Here is a 27347-nt window from a genome sequence, read left to right on the forward strand (position 1 = left end):
CTTCAGAGGTCTTTCTCAGCCGTCTGCTGAGCCAACAGGAGCAGTGCAACAAGGACGCCCTTTGTTTTCTTCACTAACCGGACACCGCTATACGAGGAAGACCTGCTGAACCGCACCGTGAGTGTATTTTGCTTTTAAAACATCCAAACAGCGACGTTGTAAACTGCGCAACATCAGGGTGTTAACCTGGAGGTGGCAATAAAACGAGGCAGTCTGATTTCCCTTTAATGAAACATAAAACTTGAATCTGAAGTTAAGACAAAATTATTAGAGAGAAAGATTTGTGACAGGTTTATTACAGCTTCACAGCAGTGAAGCATTAACCTGCCTCACGCCTGTACCTTCTTACTAAAGGTGTAAAAGGTGGCACTGAATCATGGAGCATTCTTAGTTTTTCACAGGAAAAGTCATTTTACAAAAGCATAAACGGTGCAGTTTGGTGCACATGATGTCACATTGATTCAGGGATGTAACACTGATGTTGTAAAACGATTCCCTTCATAAGGCTTTATAAAACTTATAAAAGCTTTATAAAAATAAACTGACACAGTTTGTTTTCTCTTTTTTCTGATAATGTAATGATGAGTATTACTGTACTTGTCGTCATTATTAGAAAACCATGCTGGGACAAAACATTAACGCAACCACTAAGCACACTGTTACTTATTCTAAACACAGTGACTTCATCAGTTCCTCTTTGCAGCTGTTTTTGTGTTTAATAGAACAAAAGCAGATATCGCAGTGCATGTTTTCTTGTGCTCGTTTTTGTTACGACTCTCTGAACTGGGCCATGTAGATTAAAGTGGAGTAGACTCTGGTCAGGAGCAGCAGGTGTTGTGCTCCTTAACAAAGGCACCAGTGAACTGATAAGAGGCTTTGCTTCTAAATTTAGAATCAGGACGGCTTCCTGTCCCCACAGTGTGAGCAGTGGTGAGTTTCTGCAAAGTTAACTTGTTTTTTAATTGGGAATTAATTACATTTAAACTCCTAAATAAATACACACTTTTAGATTCTGGATTTGCTTTTCGGATTTGGGGAATTTCATTGCCCTGCGACAGACTGGCGACCTGTCCAGGGTGTACCCTGCCTCTCACCCTAAGACAGCTGGGATAGGCTCCAGCACCCATGACCCTGAAAAAGGATAAGCGGAAGAGAATGGTTGGATCGATGGGAACTTCATCTAGTTTTTCAACTATGTGTCCATCCTGAAGTCTTGGGAAAATGGAGTGTGTGTAAATGAATGCAAACAAATCCCCAAATACACACTGTCATGGTCCTCGGTCAGTTGTTTTCAGTGTTTTGGACTGTTTTGGTTATTTATCAAGGGATGGTTTTTTATAATGTTTAGGTTATTTCCTGTATTGGTTCTCTTTGTGAACTTAATCCAGTTATTTGTTCCAAATTCTTCCCTCAGCGTTTCTCCCTCTTGTGTGAAGTCTGTTGTATTAGGTCACACATCACTTCCTGTTTTATAGAGAGCAGCATAAACACAGTTGAGCAGATTGTGTGAATCTTCGTTGTAACTGCATTTTGCGTTTCATTGTTTATAACACAGTTGCTGCAGGAGGAAGAACATGGAACGCTATATTAGATATTAACTGATAAAAGTGTGATTAGCGGTCTGTGATGTATGGAGGACAAGAGTTACACAGCAAGTACATCAAAGAAAATTAGATGTATTTTATTTTATATGCAAAATGAGAGGAGGCTGAAGGAATATAAATGTGCCTTTAAGAAACATTTTAAGAAATATAAGGAACAACTCTTCTGAACACTGTGCAAAGGGGTCTCGGGATTAGGACTGCAGATTGATTCAGAGGCTCAAATTATGGTCATAAATATTTTGTACTTGTAAATCAGACTGTCTAGTTGTGAAGTGAGTTTTGTAACCTTGTAAATCAAAATATCTAAAATGTGTGCCTAAAAAAGATTTGTATTTGTAAAAGATAATTAAACAAGTTACAAGTTGTTTGGTTAATGTCTGTTTACGGATAGAAGGCAAAAAAATATGTGTGAAGCTTCCTGTTCAAGTTCCCTCACATGCGTGTGAGTTTCAACTTGCACATACAAATTTTGACAAGATTTTTCTTCCTTTCAGCTGATTGGTCGATGTCAAGTTGTCAGGCGTCACACTGTAGAGAGAGGGCGAGTGGACCCAAATGCAGGACTCGCAGGCAGATTGAAGGTGTGGATGGTATTTATTAGTGAGGCTGGACGGACAGAAGCTATCTGAAACTGAAAGACTGGCTGACTGAAGTAGACCTGGAAACACACCTGTGGATTAGACGATGATAAGACGAGGAACTGAGAGAAACTGAGGGTTTAAATACACCGGCTCATGATGGCAAGAAACAGGTGAGTACACACAGCTGGACTAAATCTAACTAATGACACAGGAAGTGGAACATACACACAGTCCGAGGCTAACACAATAAAACAGGAAATGTGAAAACTAAACAGTGATAAGGTCCAATACGGAAAACACTGATAAGAACCCTGGCGCTTTACTTAACTTCAGGTCCTGGAAGGGTAATACATTTTAAAGATGGAGGATGGCGACAGCCATTCTGTTCATGCAAACATCGTTGGGTCTGCCGTGATATGTTTGACATGGGACTTTTGCTCCTGAACCTCTGCGCACAGCGTCTGGAGACCGGGGCTGTACGAAGTCACTTTCATCTTTACGCAGGACTGTAAGCTGTTGTCTGTGAGGCGTGAGCGGTTTTTGTTTTTAACATAGTTCATGGTGGAGAAAAGCTGCTCAAATACGTATGAGGATCTGAAGATCGACAATCCACAAATTAGGCATTGTCACGGTTTGCCAGGGCAAGCCGTGGGGATGTGGGGATTTTATTTTTTTCAAGATATTTCAAGATCACGATAATCTTCCAATTTAGAACTACAAGTTAAAAAAAAAAACTAACATAAATAAAATACACTTCAGCTAAATACTTTTACAATTTATTTCCCCAAACCACGGAGCCGCAGTATAAAGACTAAAGAGCCGCATGTGGCTCCGGAGCCGCAGGTTGCCGACCCCTGGTTTAGTTGAACAAAAAACAAAATCATTGTCCAGATATATCTTTTTGAATATCACGTTTGGTTACTACACTGTGTAATTTTTCGAGGTGCACATTAGAAAAGTTGCTCCCATTAAACGTGATATTCCAAAATATATATCTGTGTGGATTCTGGAGACAAGGCAATCTACAAGTAGTCCTTGGTGTGTTGTATAAAGACGAGCAGTACTTAATCCAACCAGGAGTTTGTCGACCCAGGGCAGTGAATAAGCATCAAATAATCCACAGAGAACCATATAGACCCATCTTTCGCATCTCTTCCCTTAACCAAGTGCTTTTAGCCTTCTTCATGCTTTCAGGTGGCTAATGTGATATACCTAATGTGTATGTGTTAGTCCCTGTAGGGAAATTACTCCTCTGCATTTAACCCATTCACCCAGTGAAGCAGTGGGCAGCCACCAGTGCAGCACCCAGGCAGCAGTGTGTAGGGACGGTACCTGGCTCAGGGGTACCTCAGGGTAGCCGTTCAGTGGATTGAAACCCCTGACCTTCCGATCATGGGGCAACCACTACCTTTGTGACAGAGAGACAGAGAGAGATAACAGGCAGGAAAGCATGAGAAGATTCAGGGACAATGACAGCCCCTGTCTTTATGTTGGATGTTTTTAAATGTATTCCACTACAGATTAATTCAATTCAACTTTATTCATACAATGCCAAATTTACAACAACAGTCACCTCAAGGTGCTTTATATTGTACAGTATACCCTATAATAATAGATACAGAGAAAACCCCAACAATCATATGACCCCCTATGAGCAGCACTTTGGCGACAGTGGGAAGGAAAAACTCCCTTTTAACAGGAAGAAACCTCCGGCAGAACCAGGCTCAGGGAGGGGCGGGGCCATCTGCTGTGATTGGTTGGGGTGAGAGAAGGAAGACAGGATAAAGACATGCTGTAGAAGAGAGACAGAGGTTGATAACTCTCCATAGCTGGACTGGCCATCGGCCCACCGCCTGGTGTCAATGCTTTTTTGTTGTCTTTCTTCCCTTAACGGTACAAACAATGAACGGTGGTGGATTGGCCAGATGCTGGCAGATGTGTAAAAATAAGTCAGTTGTTTGGTGGTGGCTATGGCGGAGCTTCCACAGAGGCAACAGGTGGATGAGGGAAAGGGGAGGCAGGAGGAGCAGAGACCCGAGGTAGCAGCGGCCGGAGTGTCAGGTGAACTGAACTTCAGGTAAGAAGTTATGACCTGCAGTCTATCTGGGTCAGATATAAACCAAGTTTAGGTGGAGTTTATTTTCATTATGCTGACTTTTTACAGTCAGTTACAATAACTCGTACTGCGTACTAGCTAGCATGACGGAGTTTATACAGCTGGGTGGTGCTATGATGTTACTGATAGTGAACTTTATTCATAAGGTTAGTTAGTAGAGTTGCCAACCGTCCTGTAAAAAACGGAATCGTCTCGTATTCAGAGAAAATATTACGCGTTTCGTGTTGAGCTGAAAAGGAACACAGTTTGTCCCGGACTTCAGCTACAATGAAAAAAAAAACACACAAAGCTGGAGTCATTCTGTCGTTACGCTGCACAGCTGTTTCTTCTCCTCTCATTCTCTCCCCTCCCTCTCCTGTTTCTACTTCAATCATGAAACTGATCAATGATCAGCTGATCGGCTTTTCTCTCTTGTTTGTTTATCGCTCACTTTGCGCCAGAAAGAGGAAACCAGCGGATGTCGCGCTAAACAACAGCAGCATGTTTAAGCTTGATCAGCTGTTGTTAGAATTTATTTAATATTAATTTCTAGTATCAGCTGATGTTTGCTGGAGCCACAGCTGTAAAGCTGCTGGTCATGGTATCGGTTTGGATATGTGGTGAGAGGGAAACATGAAGATGAAACCAGGAGACGTCCTTACTGAATCATCAGAGCTGAACAGGTGATGGAGAAACAGGTTTACCTTTTAGGTGACATGAATGAGTTGAAGGGAAGTTATGAACTGTTTCTGAGAGACAAATAACACCAGCATCCTTTTTTATGTAGCTGACAGCTGGTAACTGTGCAGGGGCGGGTCTAGCAAAGTGTTGCCAGGGGGCAGGTAGGGCATTAACAGGGAGAGGGGGGCACAAAGACATACTTTCTTATTCTCATTTAAAATATCTAGTTTTTATTAATTAATTATCTAAATCTTACAACCAACGTTTTTATCTGACGTAAAATGTATAGAAATCATACATATACCAACAAGACTGTACATCACTGTCACAACAGGGTTTGTTTTCATTCAAAGGCTTCATGGCTTTAATACCTGGTGGGTCGGTCTGTAGTCAAAATGCCCGATTTTCTGTCCCAGTCCAGCCCTGCAGGTTAATACTGGCAGTGTCACCATGCCAGCTGATTGTATTTTATCATCAGCCAGTGTTGTTCTTTATCAATATTACCAAAGTTTACCATAAGGCAGCAGAGAAAGTATTTACTTGCTTTCAGGTTTTATTCAAATGTTAGTCTTTTCAGTTGTTTCTCCACTTTTTTCCTGTTTCAAAATAAATCACCAGTTTGTGAGAAGATTATCTTCTTTTTTTAACAGGCAGAGAAAGTTTTACATTGGAACTGGCTAATTTGTCAATTGTTTGTTACAAATGTTCGTATTTTAATATTCAAAAATGTTTTTGCCCAAAACATATGTGCACTATATGTCAGTAAAAATACTATGCAAATATTGCTGTCCTTGAATGCTGAATAAACACTGACTGATTGTATCTCTTGTACTTTATCAACGCAGTATCTAAAAACTTTGCACCGTAGTGGTTAAAATCTCATTCTAATAAGAGTTAAAAGCGCATTCGGTTATTAGGTTTACAGGGTTATTGAATTATGGTTAAGGGTTGGTGGAATTGTTTTTAACATTATCTGCCAATTACATCTGCCACCCTTCTCCAAATCTGTGCCCCTACCTGGCCCCCCCAACAAAAATTTTCTAGACACGCCACTGATTTCAGGGTCCCATCATAATTTCTTCAGAAGTAAGTACTGTATATGATGCCAGTATTTCCCCACATTTTCTAGATTCTGCACCAGTACTGTGTGTAAAATGGCATCAAAAAGTTCATTAAGTTGTATTCTTTCCCACCTGTCTTTCTGTCTCCTTTCACTTTTTAAAGGTTGCCATGTTAGAAAAAACATTTTGCGCCGTCATGGTGTTTATTGATGTGGTAAATGAATAGTTTATGAAAATATCACCAAACCTGTCATTTATTACTTTTAATATTCAGTAATGGCAGTGAGACCAAATCAGGAAAGTGTGACAGTGATTAGTGGAATTTTGTGTCAAAAGGTATTAGATCTTTTTCAACATTAAGCCCCAAATTGTAGACTAAGGTAGCTTTTACTGATTCCTACAGGGAAAATAACTTTATGCTGACCTTAAGATTAGGTGTAGTGGGCAGCCACCAGCTATAAGATTGCTTATTCTCTCAGGGAAACCTCCAAGAAGTTATGATGAGGTATATCCCAGACATTTGAGGACTGTTGTGATGAAACGTTTCTGAAAACACTGAATCAACTTTCTGGGATTTTCTTACCAGAGCATGGATCAGGATGATACATTTTACACATTCGTCCCAATGTTTCTTCAACCCTATATTTTTAGTTTTAGCAACAGCCTGTTAAATGCACAGCTGCACTCTGAACATTACACAACAGGAATAAAAACAACTTTTAGTTGAGTCGCGGTCTCCTATTAAGAAGGCAGATTTAGAAGATAAAAATTCTGATATATATTTACTGATAACAGTCTGTCTGAGGTTCTGTACAGTTAGTTTGCATTATTGGTAATGCTCTTTGTCACATTGCAGACTTTATTCAATCACCAAACCACATAAACAGTTGCTTTAAGGCACATTCGATTGTACAGTTAAGTGCCAGCAGAAACAGGCTTCTACAGAAGAGCAGGCTCTGCCTCCCATTACTACGTCTACCTGGGAACCACAAGTAAGCCAGCAGTCTTAGAGCAAAGTACTCTAAAGAGGAGATACAGTACAATGAGTTCTTGAAGATGAGATGGGTCCTTTTAGGGACATCATAAACTTTTACTTCTTTTGATAAACTTTTGATGGATGGATGTACTGCAGTCACACAAATCCTAACCGTGGAGGAAAGGAGTTCCACTAGATCACAGCAGGTTAATACGAGAAAATAAGATGTATTGTGTGCACACTGCTGAGAAAGAGAATCTGAGTTGTGGTTGTTTTTGTAGTTTTACATGAAAATCCCAGAATTATTGAAGAGCAATACGCGGGGCTCGCCTATAAGCTTGAGTGCAAAGTTTTACTGAGACACGGTTTTGGCACAGCTTTGCAACATCCACATCACCATCTATCTCCTGTCTTTAAGCAACAAACAAACAAAAAGATGTAGCTATCACAACAGCAGCAGGCATAAGACATGATTTTTGGGGCTTTAGATATTATGCAATTTGCAATAAACTGTGTGGCACAGATTTTGTAGTGACTCATTTAAATATTCTCCTCTTTACAAATACATGTCACAAGGCCATGTATTTTTACTCCCCCTTGCGTTAGTAAATCTGGCCTAATTTTTCCGTTTTCGTCAAATTTCCAACCTTTGTAATAAAGGTCCAAATACTGCCGAGATTCGATTAAAGGAGTAGAACGTGCACTTAGTAGTTTAAATATGGCGGATATCCGGCATCACACTGATAATGAGACAAGCGCAGGGTCTTTCGGATTTTCAGAGCATTTTCCTAACTCCTTATCAGTTCTCTTACCACCTTTCCTGGACTTGGATTTGTTTCCCTGGAGGTCAAGGAAAAGCGATGGGAACGAATCTTTCTTTTTCTGCGGATGCCTTTCTAACAGCGTCACACCGTGTGACGTCACATATGGCGAACCCCCTTCGCCAAGCTGACGTCAATAAAACAAACCGAAGCGGAATAACGCACTTAATAAAAGCACGGTGTGCGACAGCAAGAGCAGCCGGATACAACGCGGAGCCACTTTTACAGGCGACATGTCAAATTCAAACCTGTAGACTGAGTATGTGTATAGTTCATCGGACGGGGTACAGTGAGTTTTATGAACGGACCCAGACCCCCCGACCCACTGCTCGGCACCCACGTCGACTAACGCTAATACCCTTCACGGCTTGTTCACGGTCCAGACACATGAATGCTTTTATTTTGATGTTTCCCGGAAGTACGCCACATCCTCTGTTCTTTTCTTGACTCTACTGTATTCTCATTATCAGCACAATAGGCAGGAAGGTTTACAGCTGGAAGAAAGAAAATTTCGTTTTACGTCCTCGGAACTAGACGGGCTTTCAGCCCAACAGGGACGTATTCCGGCCCGTGTCCCTCCGCGGGGCTGATCCGGGTCCACGGCCCGAGCAGTGGATCTGCCGCAGCTGAAGCCTCCGAGATGCTCCGAGCTCTCTGCAGCTGCACAATAACAGCGTCACCGATACCGGCCTGGGGACACAGCTATGATTTTCAGACGGAGAGCCAGGTAACTTGAAATAGCTAGCAATAGATGTGAGAATGGAACAAGTGGGCACAGAACAAGATGCTGATAGCAAAACCATAACGGGGTTATTAGGATGGAGAGACTGTGGTGTACAATGGGCGGCGCTAGGCTGCGATTTTGCAGACATGGGCGAAGGTGTGGGTGTAGGGATTCTTCACACGCCAAGTCTTAACATGGTCACAAGTTCGGGAACCATATACATATATACAGCCTCTCCCTCCAACTCCGCTTGGGCATTTCAGACTTGTAATATGTGGTGAACAGGGTGGTGGCTGCTGCCCTAATATTAATCTCACATTGGTCTGCAGAAGTGACAATCAGACGGAGAGGCAGTGTGATCAGATCTGATCAAAGTGAACAGTGAAATGCACAAATCTATTTAGAGGAAGTGTGATTTCAGCTGTCATATGACATACCACACTGTAACGTGCCTGACTGCAAAGTTATGAATCCGTCTGGGTTTAAATGTCAAATAATCATAGAGAACTAGTCCATCACATATTAGGAGAGTGTCAGAAGATTATTCTAGTCATCAACGTCTCCAAGTCCACTGAAGAAGTTTTTCCCCAAACTTTTCCAGTGTCCCATTAGCCAGTAACGTAACTGGGTCGATTGAAATAGTAATATACATCAGTATAAGACATTTTTAACTGTAGTTTTTTTAAATTAATTTTTTAGGGTTAAATAAAAAAAATAAAGTTAATAAAGATGTTTTTACAAAATTGTAATAGAAGCATAAATTCTATGCACATATTAACAGTACAAAGCTAATGTGGCAAAGTCGACAAAGTTGCCTTTATCCTCTGAAAACAATATTGCTGTAATAGTGCGAATGGTCTCTTTCTTTTTCTGTTCGCCCAGCTAGATGGAACGAGGCATCACTGTTAAGTTGGATAGATATGAATATGAGCCTGGTTCTGCCGGAGGTTTCTTCCTGTTAAAGGGAGTTTTTCCTTCCCACTGTCGCCAGCACAGTGCTTGCTCATAGGTATCATATGATTGTTTTAGTAGTGTCTACCTTACAATATAAAGCGCCTTGAGGGGACCGTTGTTGTGATTTGGTGCTATAAAAATAAAATTGAATTGATGTGAATCATATGTTATGGTCTTTACACTGAGCCCCTCTCAGCTTTAAAGACCCGTGGGAGGCTTTGATAAGTGTATCAGCTCTTTATCAGTATGATAAAAACCAAAAGTGAGGAAATACGCTTCCTTTCAACAGAGTTGCAAGGTTGTTTTGGCAATATGTAGCAGCTTATTACCAATAAGCATTTTACTAAAATGCATTAGGTTAAATTAGGTTTAATATACGTGCAATTGTATGACATAACAGCCACTTCCTGTGAGTGTTCCTTTGTTATCAAACACAAAAAGACCATGCCAGTTGTGTTCACGCTCTGATGACACCTGTGTGTGATTCCAAACCAATGAACACACATCTATCACAAATCCTGTTACATTGATCTGTTCCAGTGTGATTGTGTGACAGCAATCAATGTCACTGAAAAACAGACTGTCTGAAAGTACTATTTCATTTGACAGCTCACTACAGGCTCTTTTACATAGAACTTGTTACATATGCATGAATATGTTAAAAAAAAGACTTTTATTGATGTATATTTTTATCCCTTTTCTAGTGGTGTTGGGTTTTTATTTAAATGCTTGATAATGGAAAGTATTGTCACACTTACTGTTTAAGATGGGCAAACCCTTTTAATAATTAGTAGTGCCAACTATGGAAACACCATAGACATCAATAGACATTAGGGCTGCCACGATTAGTTGACCAGTCACGATTACGTCGACTATCAAAATCGTCGACGACTGATTTAATATTCGACGCGTCATTTGAAGCTTTGTAAGATCCCAAAAGCAGGAATAAGTAGCAGGATTTAAGAGTGTAATAACGGACTGAAACAGAAGATGGCAGCACTGCATGTACAAGGATGCCAGCTGCCGTTAAACCCCGAAGAAGAAGAAGCTGTGTCCAGTATCGTAGCTGTGTACAAATTCAGGGGCTGCATCCTTCGCAGGCCACATTTGTTGGCTGATTACGTTACAGCGACGTGACAAATGTCTAAATTCGAAGACTCAGAAAAATGTGTCCTCCTTCTCCCCAGATTTGAAGGATTGGTGTATCCTTCGTGGACCAACCTTTCCCAGAATTCATAGCACAACTCAGCCAATTCCAGTTTCCAACAATGGCAGCAGCTACTTAGTTTTAATATTACTCTTATTATTTCTGGGTCACAAAATAAACCTTTAACACATTTTCAGGCGATACTGTAGCTGTGTAAACTTCAAATATCTGCTCGGTTTATCAAGACACCACATATTTGCAAAAGCGCTCCGACGTTTTCGGAGACGTTTGGCTGAGGTTAAAGTTACAGTTACAGACATTAATACATACATGTTTACAATGAACAGATACACATTTGAACACATTTTTAAAAATCTTTATTACATATACACCCCATTATTTTAGGTTTCACAATTACCTCATAATTTGTTCTAACATTACTACACAAATATGTATCATAGAATAGAGTGTTGTAAGAAAATGCCACACCCATACATATAAACCCACAGGAAAAATCAAGACACTGGTATCAGAGGCAGACTGGTACACGGATACTAACTAAAACACAGCATAAACAGGGAGGACCCCCCCGTCCCCCCTTAGGAATTTTTGGGGAATGAATTCATTGGAGATGGTGCAGCACGGTACAAAAATTTCAAGGTGTCAAGAGTTTCACTCTCCAGTGGACTGACTCGAGAAGAGAGGTGGTTGCCATGGTAAAGTAGAGAGGAGTCGTCTTTCTTCTCATTACAGAGACAAGCCCCCTGCACAAAGTGTAAGGGGAAACATGAGCCAGACACCAGAACAAAGACCAGTAGGGAGGCCAGGTTTAAACTGTGACCCCTCCCCAACTTTTTCAAACCAATCACATTCATGCCTTGTTTGTGCCACATTATAAAAAACTCTGTTCAATGGCGAGTGGTAGCCTTTCCTAGCCAAGGAAAAGTCCATGGTGCTATGTAAAATTAACTTGAACCTTTAACTGATTAGTATTTAAATTTTGGTTAAAAGTATGCTTTGAGTTTATTCATCTTCTGTTATAAGAATGAACCGGACATCAGTATCTAAGGAATCTAAGGAATACAAGATCTATTTTCAGACTGGTTTCCTTCCCGAAGATACTTCAGTCGTTTTTGTTTTATGACTCATCCAGCTGTCCCCGTCTCTTCATGCCTTTTCTCCTCTTCAAACCCTATCCTGTCACTTTAATGACATTATCTTACTGTGTTTGATTCTTCCATCCATCCATCCATCCATCCATCCATCCATCCATCCATCCATCCATCCATCCATCCATCCATCCATCCATCCAATTGTCCGACTACCATCCATCCTTCCATCCATCCATCCATCCATCCATCCATCCATCCATCCAATCGTCTGACTACCATCCATCCATCCATCCATCCATCCATCCATCCATCCATCCATCCATCCATCCATCCATCCATCCATCCATCCAATCGTCCGACTACCATCCATCTATCCAATCGTCCAACTACCATCCATCGTTCTATCCATCCATCCATCCATCCATCCATCCATCCATCCATCCATCCATCCAATCGTCCGACTACCATCCATCCATCCATCCATCCATCCATCCATCCATCCATCCATCCATCCATCCATCCATCCATCCATCCGTATTACTCTCTTTCCACACACTTTTCCCCTTCTTTTTCTGTATCTTCCTCTTCCACTGACTGCTTTGGGCTCACAACTATGTGCATCATTCCATTCATCCATCCTTCTCTCCTCCTCACAGGATGTTGCGATCGCTGGTTTGTGGTCGGCTGGGTCCAGTTTGGATGTGGAAAGCGCTGCTATTCTTTGTGGCCATTGCTTTTGCCACCCAGCTGCTGGGAATCATCTTCAACAAGAGGTATGGTTTTGCTTTTTCAATTTGAACTGCATTGGATTTTTACATTTTTGCGTCAGATTTAGTTTTCTTTCTCTCTATTATGAGGAAATTATGTTGGCAGTTCATGGACAACTGTGGGCTGCCCGTGTTCCTATAGAGTGGGTTTTTGTCACATGGTAACAGTGTCACAAATATGTGGTAGAGCTGGTACAACCATTGGATGTCCTTTTTTCGTCCATCTGTGAAGAAAAGTGAAGTTGTACAGACCGAAAGTGAAACAGAGATCACTGGTTTGTGGTCATAAACAGCTCTCTCTACGTTTCATACTAACTCAGCATAAACGAGTGTGTAATGTCTTTGTACTTGTCTCATTCCTGGTCAACTATTATCGCGCTAGTACCTGTTGACTTGTCAAGCAGTTGGCATTAACTAACATACAGCATCATCCATGTCGAGCAACATGCAGTTGGTATTGTGGAGGACTACAGCATGGGAGTACGTTTGCAGTGGTTGAAAACCCCCTCGCTGTAAGCTCTACATAGGCAAATACATGCTCAACAGTATTGCATATAGCAATATATATACTATAATACAGTAATAGTAAAATAACAGCCACACCGCTAGATGCTGCTCTGGGTTCATTACATGCAAAGCGAGATATTTCAAGCCTTTATTTGTTATAATTTTGATGATTATGGCTTACAGCTTATGAAAACTTCAAATTCAAAAGCTCAGCAAATTTGAATATTTTGAAAAAGTTCAATATCGTAGGTTCAAAGTGTCACGCTCTCATCAGCTAATTAATCCAAAACACCTGCAAAGAGCCTTTAAATGGTCTCTCAGTCTGGTTCATGGGGAAGACTACTGACCTGACAGTTGTGCAGAAAACCATCACTACAGCCTCCATAAAGAGGGAACACCTCAAAAGGTAATTGCAAAAGAGGTTGGATGTTCTCAAAGTGCTGCATCAAAGCACATTAATAGAAAGTTCTGTGGAAGAAAACGGTGCACAAGCAGCAGGGATGACCTCAGCCTGGACAGGATTGTTAGGAAAAGGCCGTTCAACAGTGTGAGAGACCTTCACAAGGAGTGACTGAGGCTGGAGTTAGTGCAACACACAGACGGATCCTGGAGTTGAGCTTCAAATGCTCTATTCCTCATGTCAAGCTGATCCTGAACAACAAACAGAATCACCTGGCTAAAGAATAAAAGAACTGCTCTGTTAATCTGTGGCACAAAGTCCAGTTTCTGGTGGGAGCAAATTTTGCATCTCATTTGGAAACCAAGGTCCTAAAGTCTGGAGGAAGAATGGCGAGCAGTGTTGGTCAAGTTAGTTGAAAAAGTAATTAGTTACTAATTACTGATTACTTTTCCAAGAAAGCAATCCTGTTACTTTACTGATTACTTATTTTCAAAAGTAATTAGTTACTTAGTTACATTTTAAAACCATGATAAACAACCTGAATATGTAATAGAGCAACAGACCTTTCAGCCCAGTTCTACTTTTTCTGCATAATCCATCATATAAAATGTAATCAAATGAAAAACTTGTTTTGTTAGTTTTAATCTTTTAACTTCATGCATGAAGCAAAAATTAAATAATATGCGACATTCTCTGACTGGAAGAATGTTTAACATTTAAATCTATTTTCTGCATATTCCAGCACATAAAATAAAATAATGTTTTGTGTTTTCACTCTTTCAAATAGATGCGAGTAAAACACAGCAGAAAATAAATAAAATCAAAGACTCAGCAGCTCTTAAATCTATTGTCACCTGTTTAGCAGGAGTGGGGCGGGTGGAGGTTTGCCCACAGTGGTCCTGTCAGTGGGAGGATCCGGGGGTTTCTCTGTGAACGTCACATTCCCGTGGCAGCGTGCTCGCTGCTCGCTCAGAGTTGAAGTTTAATGTTTCGGTGTAGAAAGAAGTTTTCTTTCCGCGCAGAGTGTGCAGCAAACGCTGATGTTTTTGTCACTTTTTACAGAATCAAACTCAAAGTGATGTGATTACTTTCACGCTTTAAACGCTGCATGGTCGTCCATTATTGATCTGCAAACATCTGTTGCTGCCACGGACGTCGCACGGGCTTACGTCATTGTCATGAGACACTCTCAGAAACAAAGTCATGACGGTTTAGTAAAACCTTGTTCAATGACCATGGGATAATTGTGCTTGATTGGCCAGCAAACTCACGTGACCTGAACGGGCTTTGCCAAGAGAAAGATGAGACACATGAGACCAAACAATGCAGAAGAGCCGAAGGCTGCTATTGAAGCATCCTGGTCTTCTATAACACGTCACTGCTGACGTGCCACGCCGCACTGAGGCAGTAATTCATGCAAAAGGGGCCCGAGACAAGTACTGAGTACTTATGTATGATTATACTATCCAGGGTTTTCATAAGTGTAAGCCATGATCATCATAATTATAACAAGTAAAGTCTTGAAATATCTCGCTCTGCATGTAATGAGTCTACATTAGTTTCACCTTTTAAGTAGAATTACTGAAAATCTTTTTGCACTATATTCTAATATTTCGAGTTTCACATGTACATGGTGAGACCCAGGGGAAAAAAATATTTTGATTTTGATTTTTTTCAGATAAATCAAGTGTTGGGACGGTAAAAAAAACACATTACAAAAACAAAATTATTTTTAACTAATTTTATTTAAATTTTACAACATGTGCACTACAGTGCACAAGGGGAGTTCATTGATCACGAATGTGAAACTAACAACATTCAAGAGCTATTTAAGAAAATTAAAAGCTCCACTGAATTTGTTGTAAGCAGCATATTAAACCTTATTTATATAACAATATCATAAAAATGTAGATCAGGGACCAACTTAGAAGTCACTGACACTTCACTAGCTGTAAGCCATTGGTTCAGGAACAAGTGATTGCACTGGGCTTTCTATTTCACAAAAATCAATTCATTTATGATATCTGAGGAAGTACTGTGATTTTTTTTATTTGGAGACACAAAGGAACATTTGGCACTTCCCACATCTCACATATGTTTTACTGTTGCACCCAACCATTCTACAACTGAAATGCCTTGGACTGTTAACCATCTCAGGCAAGTGGAGGGAACCATATTTTGCTACACTCTCATCTGATTGGGGCTTCCTTTTCTTGATTTTTGGAGAGAACTCTTCATTACTGGTATTATTCAGGTCTTGTTCACATGTTTGTCCCTGGTTTCTCAGCCAAGAGGAGCTTGAACTCCAGATACTGGGAGTTCTTTTCGCACATTGAGATCATTGATAACTTTCAGCAAAGACGTGATCGTGTAGAAACAATCAGGTGTCATGGATTCAGCTATAAATGCGACTCTTATTTTTTACTATACTGGAAATCATTCCTGCATTTTACCCATATTTTATTTTTAACTCAAAGCAAAAATTCCAGATTCTCCTACATGTTGGTTTTGGACCAGATAGGACGACAGATTTCAGGTGGCCCTGTGTTTTTCTCTATCACATCTGCCACTGCATCTCGATAATCTTTGTGTGGCTCCTCCTGGGTTCTCACCCTCTCCTATCTGGCTCACATGACTCATCTTCTGAAGAATCTCTGTTTGAATCTCGCTCAATTATTCTGTTAAGAATTCTCTCCGCCTTTGTCAAAGAGTTGTCTACTAGGAAAAAGTGAAATAAATATAAGTACAAAGTCCCGACGTGCACTAGAGTACACATTAATAGATTAGTCATGTTCTCTGTGAAACTAAATAAGCTTAATTCTTAAAAACCCCTCAAATTATTTACTAGATGTTTATTTTTGAAAATTAAAAAACATTTTAAATGTAAATATCAAGTTTACCTTTCTTTCTTCCATAAAATATGCTGGTAGGCATGCCAACCATTTTGAAAAGGTGGGTAAAAGACAATTGGCAAGGCCACACCCCCACACATGTGATATCATTTTAAAGGTACTGTTGTCCTCTCTAAGAAACATCAGGACTTAGAAGAGTGGCAAGTAGACTATAAGAGCTACAAGCAAAAACTAAATGTGTACTACAGTGCACAAAAATGAATTACTGGGTCTCAGGAGGATAACAAGCCTCCACACTGCGCCCCCTGGTGGATACACAAGATATTACCACCGGTTTTCCTAAATGCTGCTTTTGGGACGTTACCACCCATGGTTGCATCGTCCAGGTGAGGGTATCATTACAGCCACCCATCAGCTGGCAATTGGTCAGAAATCCGTCACGCGCCCACCCACGGTCCTGTCAGGGATGAGACAGACTTTTTCAATTTGAACTGCATTGGATTTTTACATTTTTGCATCAGATTTAGTTTTCTTTCTCTCTATTATGAGGAAATTATGTTGGCAGTTCATGGACAACTGTGGGCTGCCCGTGTTCCTATAGAGTGGGTTTTTGTCACATGGTAACAGTGTCACAAATATGTGGTAGAGCTGGTACAACCATTGGATGTCCTTTTTTCGTCCATCTGTGAAGAAAAGTGAAGTTGTACAGACCGAAAGTGAAACAGAGATCACTGGTTTGTGGTCATAAACAGCTCTCTCTACGTTTCATACTAACTCAGCATAAACGAGTGTGTAATGTCTTTGTACTTGTCTCATTCCTGGTCAACTATTATCGCGCTAGTACCTGTTGACTTGTCAAGCAGTTGGCATTAACTAACATACAGCATCATCCATGTCGAGCAACATGCAGTTGGTATTGTGGAGGACTACAGCATGGGAGTACGTTTGCAGTGGTTGAAAACCCCCTCGCTGTAAGCTCTACATAGGCAAATACATGCTCAACAGTATTGCATATAGCAATATATATACTATAATACAGTAATAGTAAAATAACAGCCACACCGCTAGATGCTGCTCTGGGTTCATTACATGCAAAGCGAGATATTTCAAGCCTTTATTTGTTATAATTTTGATGATTATGGCTTACAGCTTATGAAAACTTCAAATTCAAAAGCTCAGCAAATTTGAATATTTTGAAAAAGTTCAATATCGTAGGTTCAAAGTGTCACGCTCTCATCAGCTAATTAATCCAAAACACCTGCAAAGAGCCTTTAAATGGTCTCTCAGTCTGGTTCATGGGGAAGACTACTGACCTGACAGTTGTGCAGAAAACCATCACTACAGCCTCCATAAAGAGGGAACACCTCAAAAGGTAATTGCAAAAGAGGTTGGATGTTCTCAAAGTGCTGCATCAAAGCACATTAATAGAAAGTTCTGTGGAAGAAAACGGTGCACAAGCAGCAGGGATGACCTCAGCCTGGACAGGATTGTTAGGAAAAGGCCGTTCAACAGTGTGAGAGACCTTCACAAGGAGTGACTGAGGCTGGAGTTAGTGCAACACACAGACGGATCCTGGAGTTGAGCTTCAAATGCTCTATTCCTCATGTCAAGCTGATCCTGAACAACAAACAGAATCACCTGGCTAAAGAATAAAAGAACTGCTCTGTTAATCTGTGGCACAAAGTCCAGTTTCTGGTGGGAGCAAATTTTGCATCTCATTTGGAAACCAAGGTCCTAGAGTCTGGAGGAAGAATGGCGAGCAGTGTTGGTCAAGTTAGTTGAAAAAGTAATTAGTTACTAATTACTGATTACTTTTCCAAGAAAGCAATCCTGTTACTTTACTGATTACTTATTTTCAAAAGTAATTAGTTACTTAGTTACATTTTAAAACCATGATAAACAACCTGAATATGTAATAGAGCAACAGACCTTTCAGCCCAGTTCTACTTTTTCTGCATAATCCATCATATAAAATGTAATCAAATGAAAAACTTGTTTTGTTAGTTTTAATCTTTTAACTTCATGCATGAAGCAAAAATTAAATAATATGCGACATTCTCTGACTGGAAGAATGTTTAACATTTAAATCTATTTTCTGCATATTCCAGCACATAAAATAAAATAATGTTTTGTGTTTTCACTCTTTCAAATAGATGCGAGTAAAACACAGCAGAAAATAAATAAAATCAAAGACTCAGCAGCTCTTAAATCTATTGTCACCTGTTTAGCAGGAGTGGGGCGGGTGGAGGTTTGCCCACAGTGGTCCTGTCAGTGGGAGGATCCGGGGGTTTCTCTGTGAACGTCACATTCCCGTGGCAGCGTGCTCGCTGCTCGCTCAGAGTTGAAGTTTAATGTTTCGGTGTAGAAAGAAGTTTTCTTTCCGCGCAGAGTGTGCAGCAAACGCTGATGTTTTTGTCACTTTTTACAGAATCAAACTCAAAGTGATGTGATTACTTTCACGCTTTAAACGCTGCATGGTCGTCCATTATTGATCTGCAAACATCTGTTGCTGCCACGGACGTCGCACGGGCTTACGTCATTGTCATGAGACACTCTCAGAAACAAAGTCATGACGGTTTAGTAAAACCTTGTTCAATGACCATGGGATAATTGTGCTTGATTGGCCAGCAAACTCACGTGACCTGAACGGGCTTTGCCAAGAGAAAGATGAGACACATGAGACCAAACAATGCAGAAGAGCCGAAGGCTGCTATTGAAGCATCCTGGTCTTCTATAACACGTCACTGCTGACGTGCCACGCCGCACTGAGGCAGTAATTCATGCAAAAGGGGCCCGAGACAAGTACTGAGTACTTATGTATGATTATACTATCCAGGGTTTTCATAAGTGTAAGCCATGATCATCATAATTATAACAAGTAAAGTCTTGAAATATCTCGCTCTGCATGTAATGAGTCTACATTAGTTTCACCTTTTAAGTAGAATTACTGAAAATTTTTTTGCACTATATTCTAATATTTCGAGTTTCACATGTACATGGTGAGACCCAGGGGAAAAAAATATTTTGATTTTGATTTTTTTCAGATAAATCAAGTGTTGGGACGGTAAAAAAAACACATTACAAAAACAAAATTATTTTTAACTAATTTTATTTAAATTTTACAACATGTGCACTACAGTGCACAAGGGGAGTTCATTGATCACGAATGTGAAACTAACAACATTCAAGAGCTATTTAAGAAAATTAAAAGCTCCACTGAATTTGTTGTAAGCAGCATATTAAACCTTATTTATATAACAATATCATAAAAATGTAGATCAGGGACCAACTTAGAAGTCACTGACACTTCACTAGCTGTAAGCCATTGGTTCAGGAACAAGTGATTGCACTGGGCTTTCTATTTCACAAAAATCAATTCATTTATGATATCTGAGGAAGTACTGTGATTTTTTTATTTGGAGACACAAAGGAACATTTGGCACTTCCCACATCTCACATATGTTTTACTGTTGCACCCAACCATTCTACAACTGAAATGCCTTGGACTGTTAACCATCTCAGGCAAGTGGAGGGAACCATATTTTGCTACACTCTCATCTGATTGGGGCCTCCTTTTCTTGATTTTTGGAGAGAACTCTTCATTACTGGTATTATTCAGGTCTTGTTCACATGTTTGTCCCTGGTTTCTCAGCCAAGAGGAGCTTGAACTCCAGATACTGGGAGTTCTTTTCGCACATTGAGATCATTGATAACTTTCAGCAAAGACGTGATCGTGTAGAAACAATCAGGTGTCATGGATTCAGCTATAAATGCGACTCTTATTTTTTACTATACTGGAAATCATTCCTGCATTTTACCCATATTTTATTTTTAACTCAAAGCAAAAATTCCAGATTCTCCTACATGTTGGTTTTGGACCAGATAGGACGACAGATTTCAGGTGGCCCTGTGTTTTTCTCTATCACATCTGCCACTGCATCTCGATAATCTTTGTGTGGCTCCTCCTGGGTTCTCACCCTCTCCTATCTGGCTCACATGACTCTCATCTTCTGAAGAATCTCTGTTTGAATCTCGCTCAATTATTCTGTTAAGAATTCTCTCCGCCTTTGTCAAAGAGTTGTCTACTAGGAAAAAGTGAAATAAATATAAGTACAAAGTCCCGACGTGCACTAGAGTACACATTAATAAATTAGTCATGTTCTCTGTGAAACTAAATAAGCTTAATTCTTAAAAACCCCTCAAATTATTTACTAGATGTTTATTTTTGAAAATTAAAAAACATTTTAAATGTAAATATCAAGTTTACCTTTCTTTCTTCCATAAAATATGCTGGTAGGCATGCCAACCATTTTGAAAAGGTGGGTAAAAGACAATTGGCAAGGCCACACCCCCACACATGTGATATCATTTTAAAGGTACTGTTGTCCTCTCTAAGAAACATCAGGACTTAGAAGAGTGGCAAGTAGACTATAAGAGCTACAAGCAAAAACTAAATGTGTACTACAGTGCACAAAAATGAATTACTGGGTCTCAGGAGGATAACAAGCCTCCACACTGCGCCCCCTGGTGGATACACAAGATATTACCACCGGTTTTCCTAAATGCTGCTTTTGGGACGTTACCACCCATGGTTGCATCGTCCAGGTGAGGGTATCATTACAGCCACCCATCAGCTGGCAATTGGTCAGAAATCCGTCACGCGCCCACCCACGGTCCTGTCAGGGATGAGACAGCCGTTTTTAAAGTGGCTGTATCTGTAAGCCTAGTCTTCAAAGTAGAGATACTGTCTGTCTCCTGAACCCTGGTTCCACAGAACAGGGCCCTGAATGTTGTGAAATACTGTTGTCCTTGCTGTCCCACTATTACCCAACCATTAAGCCACAGCTGCAGGACAAATGCTACCCAATCACATGCTTCTCATTCAGTTTGCTATTAATGATGAAGAAATGATTGCTGCTGCTTTCTTGGAGTATTTGTGCCTGTGTGAAATGAAATCCCCGTGCTACCACAGTATAGCTTTGAACATTTTGGCTGTGATGTGTCTGTGTTTATGTAACATCTGCTTAGAAGGAAACCATCCAGACAGGAATAAAACTCAGTTATAAAATCAGTTCACAGCAACTAATAAATTCAAAGCTCATACGTTTATACTTCTTTAAGACATTTTATCTTTGCATTAAGTAAGGAGTTAGGTTCAAAGTGTACTCAGCAACTGAACTGTTTCTGTTTGTTGTCCTTTCTTGAATCACCTTGTTGTTGAATTGTGCTATACAACTAAACTTGCCTTGCCTTTCTTTTACATTTCCTGTGAACAGCCACATCAGTTCTATCGGTTGAGACAGTGTGATGCTGCTAAGCTGTTTGCTTTAAACATGATTTCTGATGTGGGGTGAAAACCTACTGATTTTGTAGTACAAGTAAGACCAAGAATTGATTTGCATTGATTGTAGAAATGTCAATACTATCATATGGTGAGTAGATTTGAGTTGTGGTAAAATCCCAGAGATGTTCTGAATAATAATTATTTACAGTTTGCTCCTCTCTTCCCACTCGTCCAACAGCAGTGCCCAACCAGCTGCTCACTCCATCTTTTCATCCCCTGATGCCCAGGGGCCGTCTCTGGGCTCCTGTCAGCCCCACACTCACATCATGTTCCTCAAGACACACAAGACAGCAAGCAGCACAGTGCTCAACATGCTGTACCGCTTTGGAGAGGAACGCAACCTTCGCTTTGCCCTTCCACTGGGCTACCAGCTGGGGTACCCACTACCCTTCAATGCTCACAGAGTCAAAGGTTATCGAGGTCCCCGAGCCACGGAGTTTCACATCATGGGCAATCACATGAGGTTTAATAAGCCAGAGGTAAGTCGTTCACACGAAGAGAATGGTGGGTAAAATAGAAGGCTGACAGTAATGACTGAAAATGGTTTGATAATCATACAGCCATCTGTATAATCCTCCACTGTTCAAATTTCCAACATGGCTGGACATTTTAAAGAGACTCATTTTATAGTTTATATATAGAAAATGAAAGTGTACAAACTCATATACAGATGTGACATCAGTAGCCTCAGCCATATAATAAAAATTGGCAGAAGATAATCAACAACAACTAATGAACAAAATACACAAAAATAATACACAAAGGTCGTTTTGTGGGCTAAAGTGATGTTCATTTAGAAATTTGCTCAAATTGGACTAAAAACACTACAGACACTAAACTCCATGCTTAGTCTGACTTAACCTAACCGCCTGTATGACTGTAGGAGGACTGCCAGCCCATCCAAACCTTCAGACTCTTAGGAAACTGAACCCTTCAACCAGCACTAGAAGGTCCCAGTGGGATTGGTTAGCCTAACTCTGCCGGGCTGTGCATTAGCACTATTTGTCATTCTGGCTAATCACCAGACTGCTAGTGTAAATACCTGTAAATACCCGTGTCAGCAAGCCAAACCCTCTGTCCAGATTGAGCATGCTCAGCGGTAGAATGACATCAGAGGAGCTTCTGTTGGTTTCATAATTAAAACAATGGATAGTTGAACCGTTGCTGATGTCAGAGACAATACGCGATGCTACTGCAGTAGTATCGTTATTTGTAACTGTTTCAATTTTTGTCTTCCAGGTGGAGAAAGTGATGCCTGCAGACACATTCTACTTTTCTATCATCAGGGATCCTGTCGCGCTGGCGGAGTCCTCTTTTGCTTATTACAAAGAAGTAGCTCCTGCCTTTCGGAAGGCAAAAGGGCTGGGCGACTTTGTCGACGACCCAAATAAATACTATGACCCTCGTCTTCGCAACAACCACTATGCCCGCAACCTGCTGTGGTTTGATTTTGGCATGGACAATAATGCTAATTTCTCAGTGGAATTAGCTCAGCATGGTGAGGCCATGATCCGCCAGACATTCAGACTGATTCTTGTGTCCGAGTACTTTGACCAGTCTATGATCCTGCTGAGACATGCCCTCTGCTGGCCACTGGATGCTGTAGTCTCATTTAGCCTTAACGCTCGGCAGCAAAAGCCCAGCAGCAACAGCGTAATGAGCGGAAGCTGGGTCGGCAAAGCTGCCGTAGCGGCTGGCGTCGGTGCTAGAGCTGGACGCTCACAAGGCAAGATGTTGCCCAATCTGTCGCTAACGGATCATCAGCGGGAGAAGCTACGCCAGTGGAACGCCTTAGATTGGTACCTATACAAAGCCTTCAACCGCACGTTCTGGGAGGATATCGACAAGTTTGGTCGTGCCCAGATGGAGCAAGAAGTAGCTCTTCTCAGGATGCGGCGGGAAATCCTGGGCCGGGTTTGTCTGAAGGATGGTGGAAAGCCCATAGAAGCGTACCGGATACGAGACAAAAATATCCGACCCTTTCAGAGCGGAGTAGTAAAGATTCTTGGATACGAGCTCCAGCCGGGTCTCGACAATGCTACCAGGACGGCCTGTCTGAGGATGATTAGGCCCGAGATCCAATACAAAGATTTGCTGGATAGTAAACAGTTCCCACGGGCTGTCCAACCCCAGCTGGGACAGCAGGGACAGGGACTGCTAGCAGCTGGTGGTGCTTTTGTAAGACATGATTCATCTAGGACAGGAGAGAAAATGATGATGGGAGAAGCTGAGATGGAAAGAGAAAGAGACTGGGATGGAAGCCGTATAATGAAGAGTAACCAGACTTTAAAAGGAGTGCGAGAAAAAGAAAGATTGAGATAGTTTAAGGTGAGTTACATGTTACCTTTGATTTGTGAGGGGAAACGGACCAGAGACGCCTGAGCCAAATTTAGTTTACATGTGAGAAAGAAACAAGCTTCTCTGCAGCACTTCCAGTTTTCTTTCTTTTCCTGAACACACTCTCTGGTTTGGTATGTTTTCATCTTTGGCAATTACTCCCAGTGACAGTCTATTTTATTATTGGAACTGCATTTTCTTATTGTGTTGATGCTTAAATTAAATGAAAGTTACAAGCTGTCCCAAGGTTACAGAGGAGGGGTACACCGCTCGGGTCTTGTGGCTGATCCGACACAGGCGGGAGTTTGTGAAAATAAAAACATGAAGACAGTCTCGCTGGACAGAGCACTGCAGAAAACCAAGACCTTTTAGGTTTGTTGTTGCATTAACAGCTGTTATTGATTTCATCAGACAAATGATCGCTTCCTTGCTCAAATCTTTTTTTGTATTTTAACATACAGACTGTTTTTTACATAAGCTTGCCTTTAAACGCGGCTCAGAGACAGCAAATCTCATCTATAGGAGAAGTCCGCAGATAGCAGCTGTGGTGGTGCAGGTACATCTTCCAGATGAATTTTTAAAAATTCACTTTTAGGCAGGATTTTAAATGTTTTGATTTACATCAGGTTTGTGTAATGATTTTTTTCCCAGTGAAATTAAGGTAGTGCTTCAAAATAAGTGCCTGTGGGCGTGTCTCCTGAAACACCACAGGCTTGTTTGTGCTGTCGAGTGGTGAGTCTGGACTCTAAAAGCTATTTCTGGATTATGAGTTTCAGTTTTCTGCCACAGTTTGTTTACATTTAGGAAAATACATCTTTTAGCTTTAGACTAAGATTGCTATATTGTTTCAGATCCACACTTTCAGCAACATTAACCACGTCTGCACCTGTCAGGCAGAAAGCTTATGGCTCGCTGTTGTTTCCAGTGACTCCCAGCAGTCCCAGTTTCATTTTGTCATTGACCTGCTCTTCCATAGTGAGGTCCAAAGCTACATTGGGCAAGTGCAGGGCCAGCATGCTTACCTTTCCCTCCTTTCTGAGGACGTGCCTGTGGAAGGAAAGTAGAGTCACAGACCATATTAGGAGTTTTAGCAGGTAAAGTGCTAAAGCTAGACGACTGTTTCAGTTGTGTTCTTCACCAACTGCTGTCCGTACAATCTAACACAGGCTGAAAACAACGTTTCTTTGATTGCATAAGAAGTGTCACAGAGTGGGTTCACTGACAGTGTTGGCCCTGCCTTAGTGAGGGTCATCCCTGCATGCGAGGTAGCACAGGTGACAGACAGCGTCAGACGTGACTGCATGCATATACAGGAAATATGCATGCGCCACTTTGTTTTTAAATGAACCTCCTTACAACAGGTTGTTTCCTAGATCGTACATGTTCGTTCATTGTTGAAAGTATTGAATTTATTGCCCAGTGTCAAACATTCGATTGTCTTGTTCTCCGTCCAGAGTCGGCCACCCTACACAGCGCACATCTGGTCACCTCAGCAGTGGCCCGTAAGGGAGATTCAGGCATACTGTGTTTGAGTGGCTACCTCCTCTGATGAAAGGATATTATTCATCTCTTACAGTCAGTGTGTTTAAAGAGAGTCAATACTGAACAACGTCTTAAAATCAAAGGGACATAAGGTGTTTATTTCCCTTCACTCAGGAAACCAGTGATTTATTTTAGTTTACTCTAAAACTGACTTTCTCTTCATTCATAAATAAGCCATCATTAACAGTGAAACTCTTGCTTCAGGAGTGTCATAGTCCTGTCTGGGGTCTCAACAACATTGTTTCAGTCGCGCTAATTAAAATGTGCTCGATGTCACATCCAGAAAGGTCTCTGGAGGTCAAGCCTACGCAGACGTTTGGAATGACAGAAGCTGCTTCTATGTCACAGCAGCAGCGTGTGCACGGCTGCTTCTATGTCACAGCAGCGTAACTGAAGTAAATGGTTTCCTTTCCCGTGGTTTTCCTGGTTTCCAAGTCACGTCGTGTTGACTTCACTGAAAGAGACCTTTCTGTCTTTTGCACCTGCCAGCTTTCGTTTAGATTTCGAAGAATATCGCTTCCTATTCTGCTTGTTCGTGTTTTACACCAGTAACAGCTGAACATTCAAAAAATTACACAATATGGATTTTTTTTATCATAGAGTGCTACTACATGCTGTAACATAAGTGTCCCTTATATTTTGGTTATTAGATAACTGTGACTATTATATCCAGGTACATTTTGTCACTCTCTGAAGGTTAGTGGTGATAAGTCATATTTACACACAGCATACATGTCGGTACTCAATCGCTGACGAATGCCAATCAATTCTTGCCAACATGGACGACAAACAGTTAATACGCTGAAAACTCCATCATAATGTTTTTGTGCTTTTCGAGCGCCCTTCTATAGGATACCACAGTCGTGTCATGTAATCAGCACAGTGCAATAAAGAAATAAAAAGACTTTATTAATGCTGAGGAAATTTCTTTATTACACACTTAATTCCAATATAAATATGGAAGATGGCAAACAAGTTGAAAAATGTAAACAAGTAAAAATAAAATGAGGTGAAACATTTTCACATAAATAAATAACAAAGTTAAACCTGTTTCTTAAATTCAGGACAGTAACTGTGTTGTCACCTCTGTCTGCTCATACTTTTTATTGGTGTTTAAACACGTGTGTGTGTGTTTTCTTCCTTTTAATTAAAAACAGCTTCTGGTACTAGAAGGTACCAGAAAGTCAAACTTTGCTTCCCGATCTAGGATAAAGCTTTATTTGAATTTTCGCAAATACTGTAATGTGACTCATTTTGTAGCTCGTTTTCAGTATTAAAGTTCCATGTTGTACATAGTGGACAAGAGCGGTACAGGTCAGAGTAAGAATCAGTGGTAGGTGGTGTGATTTACCTTCTGTCATGCCCACTTCGCCAACGATCTCTATTCAGCCACTCCCACAGCCCTGACAGGACATTTCACAGAGAACTCCTCATGTTGCTCCAGATGTTACTGAGCAGGCCGAGCAGCTGCAGTATATGTGGCTATGATCTTACTTGAAACTGTATTCTGTCGGAAATTTGTAGTAGATCACGCTCTTTGTGTGCATCTGTTGTGTTTGTTTTCTTGTACTAAATAATTAAAAAAATCTTTAACTCTCCTACGTCTTTTTGCCTCCTTGTTTGTAACATTTGACAGCAGCTGTGTGATACGGTGGTTGTTCTGTGCTGCATTAAAATGTCCTGAGTAAAAAGATCAAAGAACTTTATGTGTAAATTGTTACATTTATAATCATGAAACAGAAAATGCAGTGAGTGCAAAGCAAACTGTAAGTTTACAGCTGCCGTTGCATCTGTGCAAATATCAGCCTCCATATTTGTGACTATTTTCACAATTGTTTCATC

The 27347-nt window shown here is 40.8% G+C and overlaps 1 protein-coding gene across 2 annotated transcripts; it reads left to right on the forward strand.

The window, feature by feature from the left end:
- On the forward strand, nucleotides 1–27103 carry gal3st4 (galactose-3-O-sulfotransferase 4). 2 transcript variants are annotated; one of them, XM_086285384.1, is made up of 5 exons: nucleotides 1–117; nucleotides 2099–2355; nucleotides 12413–12529; nucleotides 21805–22105; nucleotides 22866–27103. In XM_086285384.1, the coding sequence occupies exons 2-5, from the start codon at nucleotides 2339–2341 to the stop codon at nucleotides 23946–23948; spliced, it is 1518 nt and encodes a 505-aa protein (XP_086141510.1). In that variant the 5' UTR covers nucleotides 1–117; nucleotides 2099–2338; the 3' UTR covers nucleotides 23949–27103. The 2 variants fall into 2 exon arrangements, with proteins under 2 accessions (XP_086141510.1, XP_086141509.1); XM_086285383.1 differs by lacking the exons at nucleotides 1–117; nucleotides 2099–2355 and adding an exon at nucleotides 6783–8546.
- Nucleotides 27104–27347: the final 244 nt, after the last annotated feature.

The sequence above is a fragment of the Aulonocara sp. 'chitande type north' Nkhata Bay genome, linkage group LG3 (assembly GCF_057382095.1).
Source record: "Aulonocara sp. 'chitande type north' Nkhata Bay isolate Kocher_YH1m ecotype deep benthic linkage group LG3, A_spYH_male_GT1.1, whole genome shotgun sequence".
In the NCBI taxonomy this organism is placed as follows: Eukaryota; Metazoa; Chordata; class Actinopteri; order Cichliformes; family Cichlidae; genus Aulonocara; species Aulonocara sp. 'chitande type north' Nkhata Bay.

Excerpts from the sequence above, each read along its gene's own strand:
- gal3st4 (XM_086285383.1), top strand. The coding sequence starts at position 8,524 with ATGATTTTCAGACGGAGAGCCAG. Across the intron at positions 12,530-21,804 it reads GGAATCATCTTCAACAAGAG|CAGTGCCCAACCAGCTGCTC; the intron begins GTATGGTTTTGC and ends CTCGTCCAACAG. Across the intron at positions 22,106-22,865 it reads TGAGGTTTAATAAGCCAGAG|GTGGAGAAAGTGATGCCTGC; the intron begins GTAAGTCGTTCA and ends TTTGTCTTCCAG.